At 37.8% G+C, this 7373-nt stretch overlaps 1 protein-coding gene across 2 annotated transcripts; it reads right to left on the reverse strand.

Moving 5' to 3' along the window:
• Nucleotides 1–44: 44 nt before the first annotated feature.
• Nucleotides 45–5465, reverse strand: clul1 (clusterin-like 1 (retinal)). 2 transcript variants are annotated; one of them, XM_043261388.1, is made up of 9 exons: nucleotides 5410–5465; nucleotides 4190–4321; nucleotides 3950–4098; nucleotides 3658–3828; nucleotides 3113–3548; nucleotides 2570–2692; nucleotides 1893–2107; nucleotides 1512–1690; nucleotides 45–533 (listed from the first exon to the last, which is right to left on the reverse strand). In XM_043261388.1, the coding sequence occupies exons 2-9, from the start codon at nucleotides 4290–4292 to the stop codon at nucleotides 518–520; spliced, it is 1392 nt and encodes a 463-aa protein (XP_043117323.1). In that variant the 5' UTR covers nucleotides 4293–4321; nucleotides 5410–5465; the 3' UTR covers nucleotides 45–517. The 2 variants fall into 2 exon arrangements, with proteins under 2 accessions (XP_043117323.1, XP_043117329.1); XM_043261394.1 differs by having other exon boundaries at nucleotides 4190–4301; nucleotides 5410–5454.
• Between the last annotated feature and the right edge of the window lie 1908 nt (nucleotides 5466–7373).

Raw genomic sequence — 7373 nt, forward strand, 5'->3', positions numbered from 1 at the left:
TTGTAAATCGCGTGGTTGTGTTGTTCAGACACGGAAACATGGAATAGATTTCACAATGTGGCTTTATTTCTTATTTTAAGTTTTTCACAATTCTATGTTTTTACTCGAGACAGAAACAAGATTCCATAGAAGCATGCTCAAGAATAAAATTAAACATCTTTAATGCTTTTTAGTTTTCCCCCAGAGTGAACATTTAAAGGAAAACTGATGTAATATACTAGGAAAGGGTTTTGCACTAAAAGTAATTTTTAAATTATTGGAACACCTGCTTACAATCACACAGTGATATATGGTTTTAATATACTTTAAGTACATTTTTGACATACTGAGGTTTAAGTCAGTTACCACAAGACAAGTTACTAATGCAGCTAACTGGAATCTGTCACGTGATAAGACCAGAAATAACAATGGTTAGCAGTGACTTGATTTTTGTATACAATTTTATTAAATACATGGGGTATAGGATGGTACCAGTGTATCCTGCTTAGTGCTCGGATGAAAATTGATGACTTGAAGACTATACATCATCATGCCTAAAGAAAAAAAATATATATATAAAATTAAAAACTGTTAGAATAGTCAACAGTGAGCATTAGATCCACTTCCTACTTTTTTTTTACTTTTTAATTTAAGGTTATGGCGGTAACCCTGTAGAGACATACAGTTAAATTTATTTTTTATATATAATTCTTTATTATATTTTAAATGCTTAAAAACAATATAATATATTATTTAAAATTGCTTCTTTTTTGATACAAAAGGATTTCATGGGCCACATATTTTGTCTATGTAGCTATATATTTTATTTAGAAGCCCAGAAGAGCAAAAGTATGCAGTCTGGTACATCTGTTGTTAAGTGGACAAAAGGGAAGATACATTTTTGATCTGTGTAATGTAAATGTAAATCAGTTAGACTAACAAATTCATAGCATAGAAGTATCTGTTATCTTCTAATAGTATGGTTTCAAGATATGTATATACTTATTTTTATGATCAGTGCTCTGTTATTTTAACATTTTTATTACATTCAGTTTAAAATTGTATTTAAAGAAAGAGGAGGAGAAAGGTGCTTTTTCTCCTGTCTTGACTTTTTTAAATTTACATTTTAATAAACATTTAAGATTTAATAAAACAAAGCAATAAAAAAATGTAATTCTAATGTCATTTATAGAAATCAAAGATGGCATTTTTACCGTTATTCTCACAGGCCTAAAAATATGAGCTATCTATCTAATATATATATATATATATATATATATATATATATATATATATATATATATATATATATATATATATATATAAGCCTTTAAAAACTTCTCAAATATGAGCTGCAAGCTTGATAGGATTTTTAATTGAAATACTTGTAAGCATGGCAACACAGTAGCTCCCTCGGCCCCTGATAACTCTGATTTATGTGATTAAACTGTGGGCTCTTTGTGAAATGCGTGCTGATGAGTGTGAACTATTCTGACATGTCTCATGATGTGACTAATTGGAAACGGTCTCACCTGGCCATCTGCTTGTAAATGCCCAGAGCCTCCTGTGCCACATACTGGATGAAGGCGGGATCCTGGAGCCTGAGACCCGCAGGAACGGACAGGGTGAGAGTGGGGGAGTTGAGAATATTCACTTCCACTCTAGTGTCTGCTGCTGGGGTGTTGTCGCCCTCCTCGGTCTCTGCCACCACCTTGTTGATTATTTTTAGATCAATAGAATTTGTCTTTTATTTTTCAACTAAATCTACCACTACTGTTGCTTTTATCCACCCACTGAAAAATGTCCATATTCATGGAGCGTAGTATTTTAGTCACTATCATGCTAAATGTCTAAAATAGTACAACATGACAAAAAAAAGAAGGTAGAATGATATTTTCCTGCTAGTGGCTCACCGTGGCGATGCTGAAGATGCTCTCAGGAGTGGTGTTGTTATTGGAGAGTTCAGTCACCCAACCAAAGTCAGAGGCCATGTTGCTGAGCCAGCTGATGGTGTCATCAGTGTGACGCTGCACGATGCCCAGCACCTCTTCATACTGCTGCCTGGACGCTTCCAACAGCTGAGAGGCTTCATCCAACTCAATGTGCAGTTCTCTTACATTTGGGCATTCTGTGAATCAAACGATAAGTAGTTTAGATAAGAGTTTTCTAAATGGACAGTTTACCCAAAAATTACAATTCTGTCTTAATCTCATGTTGTTCCAAACCTGTATCGCATGAGATTTTCAATTAAACAAGATGATGAACGAGAAGTTCAGGAGCCTGTACGATGGCAAGGAGAACAGCCTGTTTGATCAGTTTCATGAACCACCCTGAATTATTCTTTAAAGAATCACAATGATCCATTTCTCGATATCAGCTCACTCGCTCTGATCCGGTAGTTACCAGGTAAGTGTTACCGATTAGCAGCGAATAAGGTCTTAAAAAATTACTACGGCCTATACGCTTCTGAAGAGCTGGAATATATAGAGTACAGGACTTTCCCTTAAATTGAGTTTAAAACAACATGCGGCTGACAGGATTTTCATATTTGGGTGAACTGTCCATTTATCTAATCAATGTCAGCTCTTACCAGTAAGCAAGGTTCCCTGGCAGGCCTCACACTTGCTCTGCAGCTGCCAGCACTCTGAGGACTGTCTGCGCAGATCTCTGCACAGCCTCTTGTTCTGCAGAAACTGAGGGAAGATTCTCCTCTCTGGAGTGAATACAGTTCAAAGAAAGATCGATAACTACATTAGCATTCACGATAACCAGCGTGCAATAACTTTGTTTAAGAGCAGACCGCTGCTACTTTAAAATATTTCCTAATGTGCATCTTGAGACAAAACAAAGGCACTGATGTATTTTAGGGTTAATCAGTGCTAGTTTCTTTCAGTTGAAATCGCTCAGACTTACTAGGATTAGGCTTAAGCCTTGGCCGTGAAACCGGAGATAAGTGTACTTATGTGTGCTTACAGAGAGTGCTGTAATATTATGTAACTACATTAAGTATAGTTAGGTTTAGGGTTATTACCTAGTTATAATATTTACTTTAACAAGTACATGAGGGACAGGGCTGTACAATGAAGTCCTACCGAATTTTCATTTTTGGCTAAACCCATTTAGAATAAAGTACCTTTGTCCACCTCTGTCTTCTCCATAGCATCATGAATGTCACTGAAGGCTTGTGTGACTACGGCCCCAAACTCCTCCAACACACTTCTGCCAAAATCAAAGAAGGACTCCAGTACATCTTCCAGTCCCACACCCTCCAGAAAGGCAGAATCCAGAGCTTTGTTGGCAGGCCTGAGCACCAGCTCGCTCTCTTTGTCCTCCTGAAGCTCAGGGCTGAGAGCCCTGCGCAGAGCCTGGTCCAGCTCACGGTGGAAGTGAGAGACCAGCACGACGCTGCGGTTGACCAGGGTTCCCACTCTGGTGAGCAGGTTACTGAAGGAGTCCTCGATCCTCACCACCTCCAGGTCAGGATTCTCTGCGCTCTGGTTCAACACAACCTCTTCCTGAATATCACGAGGGCCAAAGCGAGAGCTCACCCTTTGGAAGAAGTTCTGTAGCTGTGGAGAACAGGTAAATGCATGATACGACTTTGGTATTTTGATTCTATTCATATCAAGTAGTTTCAAAGCCGCACTTTAATGGCAAAGGTGGATGAGTATTCTGTACTTTGTTGGTGAATGTGGCGAATCCACGGCGACAGGTGTTGGTATAGAAGTTCTTACAGGTGTCTTCAAGACAAGGTCGACATTCCTCCCAGGAGGACTTTAGAGAGTCCTTACACTGCTGCTCTGCTTCATTCAGTTTCTTTTCTATATCCTGCGCGATCTCTGCTGCCCCCTGATGGTGCAAGAAGCCAATGACAGGTTTCAAAATGGCTGTAAATGCATGTCTTTTGTGGCTACCACAAGTAGAAAAACAAGTGGCAAAGAATATCAATGGCACTTGAATATTCACTGACCTTTTTCTTCTCCCCGCTGTGCCTGAGTGACTTCATGAGGTTTGCATGTTTCTCTTCGTTCCTGGCCATCACCTCCTTCATTTGTTTGATCCCAAACAGTGCTTTGCTGACCTCCTGATCCACCAGCTTCTCCCCTTCCAGAGACAGGCCTGAAAGACCTTATGTCATTAGGTTGTTCCCTGGTTTTGTGTATTAATTTGAGCACATAGTCATGATATTTATCTCTTCGGATACACTCACGTTTGAGAGTGTTGGCCGATATCGGAGGCAGGGCAGTTTCAGGGGCACAATGAAATGCCCCCAAAGACGCCAGGAAAACCAGAGAGAAGGTCAACGCCCTCATCCTCAGCAACTTGAAAGGAATAACAAAACCTGTTTAAGAAACAAGTGCTTTAGAGACTTTCATAAAAAGGCAAATACTTTTTAAAGGCTTTATAATATGCAATACATAATAATAAGACATCTTGTCTCTCGGTTTTTGTCTTAATCATTAGAATGATGGAACAGTAACAGCTTTGAGTAACCACTGAGGGGCACTACATCTTCACTGAAAATTCAAGGTCCAATTTAGTTTTTTATAACCTTCAGGAAACTTATAGTCAGAAGATGTAACTCTTTAATGTGGTCAACTTATGTTAGTATCTAATACATTTTTAAGTTTGCTTCCAGTTGCTTGGACTGAGAACAGACCCAGTTCTCTAGAAACGTCTTTCTGGGATTAAGAAAGTGGAGTATTGGATATATTAAGCAGTTTACGAGGTTATAGAATATGGCTTCATGTTATAGAGCCAAATATGTCTTGCGACTATCTAGCCAAAATCCTACATTTGGTCTTTTTTTACAAGATCAGCAACCAGACGTATGAGAGAATATTCTCAAAATACCACCAGAGGTGCACAAGTCCACCAGCTTTACTTCATGACCATCTGTTGTCTCAAACGAACACAACATTTGGCAGGTCCAAGTCAAAAGCTAGTGTTGTAAAGCCGTCACATCATTTCTGAGTGCTGGTAAAACAATCAGTACAATTGATATTCTGCAATTGAAAACCAGGTATATTCTGCAATTGATATTTGTGGCAAAGTTTGTTATACAACAGTGTCTGCGTTAGTCAAAATGAGGATGTGCTTTTAAATCACTGCTTAACAAGTAACAGGTAACTTTATCAATTATAGAATTAGCTCGATGACGTCATGCTAAAATTATCTGTAGATTAAATCTGCATGCCTAATTGTTTTTACAGATCTGTTGATCTGTTTGTTTTTAGATCATCATTAGATTGGCGTGTTTGATTTCAGTCCACAGTAAAATACACTTTGCAAACATCAAAGTATATTTTAGATCCTTACAAAGTATAAAATAGTATTATTTCCGTAAATAAACCATGATCATATTTTGCTGCGTATTATGAGAGATAAGTAAATCTAACATTGCATAAAGATCAAAGGACGTAAACTCACCAGAGAATTCCTACTGATGTCTGACTGCAGCGCGATCAATGCTGTTTGCTGCGGAGGGAAGGTGTGTTGTTTGTCTTTAGCTGAACACTTCTATTTATACTAAGTAGGACCAGAGACGATCCAATTAAAGCATTTAGAGGTTATAATCAGATGTAATCCAGCCTCCAAAACTAGCTTTTGTTCAGCTCTTCTCTGTACCTAGTTATACATATTTACATACATGCAGCACTTTTTATATCTGGAATTTGTATTTATTAACGTGATATGCTTTTTAAATGCTTTTTTAGATTTAAAAATACAATAAAACCAGTAATATTGTAATTTGTGGTGTAAAGCTGAATTTTCAGCAGTCTTCCGTGTTCCAGTTATGCTCCAGAAATCATGCTCATTTGGTATTTAATGGTATTAAATGGTAATGTTGGCTAATTGTGTTATGGCATTTTTATTTATATTTTTTTACAACAATGGTAAATTTGGATAAAGGTCAATTTTAGGTAAAGGTAAGGTAAATATTTTAGGTTTTACGATCTATTTCACAAAGTCTCAAGGTTTTAAATCAACCTTGCATATATAAAGAAGCAGAAACTGGCAACAAAGACATGGTGTAGGCCCACATTCCCCTCACGTTTCTCATTAGAGCACACAGGCCTTGTAAAAGTGCCCTCTCTTCGGGGCTTGTGACCCTGAAAATAGTATTTTCTAACCTCTAATGAGAAACAGAAATATGGGCCACTGGTATGTCCATCTCTGCTAAGTCTAAACACACCTGTTTCTCATAACCCTATCTGGACCTGTCGCGCTCATCTAGTGCCAAAGACCTAGCGGTTGGCACGGCGAGGGTGAATTACTGGATCCGAGAGCACGGAAACCTCAGAATACGTATAAACAGTAACGACAGAACATGCAATGAAAACATTGCTTTAGTATAAAACGATACAGACCCCTCTTCCTTATGAAAATGTACCATGAAAAGTTGCCAGATTTTTTTGCGTGTTGGTCGTCCTTCAAACGCTGTAAGCTTTCAGAACCATTTTGTTTCATTTCTATAACAACAGTAGAAACTGTGATATTTTGGTGGAAACTGTTGTCACCATGGTAAAGTTTAAAGGTAAAGAGTTGTTCCGGAGGTACATAAAATAGGATAAGGCACCTGCTCTGGCACAAAAGCCTCTGATACTTAAGAGGGCACATAAAGTCGGTTTAGAGCCCAGCAGTGCAGCTTTAATACGTTGGAGTTGTTTTTTTTTACGTTAGCGCTTAGCCTCGTTAAGTTGGAAAAACATTTCTGGCCAGTGTGGTTCTTGACTTGTGTGGTGCAGCGGATCACACGATTCTGAACAATCCAGCGGGAAGTCAAATAATTAATCACGGATCCCTGTGGCAAAGGGATTTAGAGAGAAATGCAAAGAAAGAACAAAATGAGCTGTGTGCTTATTAAACCCAAAGGGAGCGGAACAATTGTGCAAGCAATTTTGAGCAACAGTCAACAGACGCAAAGGACTTTCTATTTGGCAGCCCTGAAATGTGGAGCTGAAAATGTCTTTTATTACATTAAACGCGTGATCAACATTGCGTTTTTAAATGCATGATGATCTTTTGCAATGGAGAATATGATCAAAATACCTTTTTACAGGTTATATGAGCTTTTAAGTCTAACTTTAGATAAAAAATATGTAACGATTTAGGAAACAAAATACTGTAATAAATAATCATCTAATGTAATTATATTATTGTGTAATTACATAATGTTTAAAGAGATGGTTTACCTAAAAATGCAACTTCTTTCATCGTTTACAAACCCCTCACTTGTTACAAACCCGTATGAGTTTATTTCTTTTGTTGAGATTTTAAAGAATGTTGGTATTTTGTCCCTATCCCTAAACACATGATAACATGTTGCAGTACAATTTTACTTTGTTCACTTGCATAACTGCCAAAAACAGAGATATATGAAGCAGGCATAT

This window comes from Puntigrus tetrazona, chromosome 2, assembly GCF_018831695.1.
Source record: "Puntigrus tetrazona isolate hp1 chromosome 2, ASM1883169v1, whole genome shotgun sequence".
NCBI classification, from domain to species: Eukaryota; Metazoa; Chordata; class Actinopteri; order Cypriniformes; family Cyprinidae; genus Puntigrus; species Puntigrus tetrazona.

Bases quoted from the DNA above. Each gene is read 5' to 3' on its own strand.
- clul1 (XM_043261388.1), bottom strand. From the start codon at position 4,292: ATGAGGGCGTTGACCTTCTCTCTGGTTTTCCTGGCGTCTTTGGGGGCA. The intron at 3,549-3,657 runs GTACAGAATACT...TGTTCTCCACAG, and splicing joins TCGCCACATTCACCAACAAA to CTACAGAACTTCTTCCAAAG. The intron at 2,693-3,112 runs GTACTTTATTCT...TATTCACTCCAG, and splicing joins GAAGACAGAGGTGGACAAAG to AGAGGAGAATCTTCCCTCAG.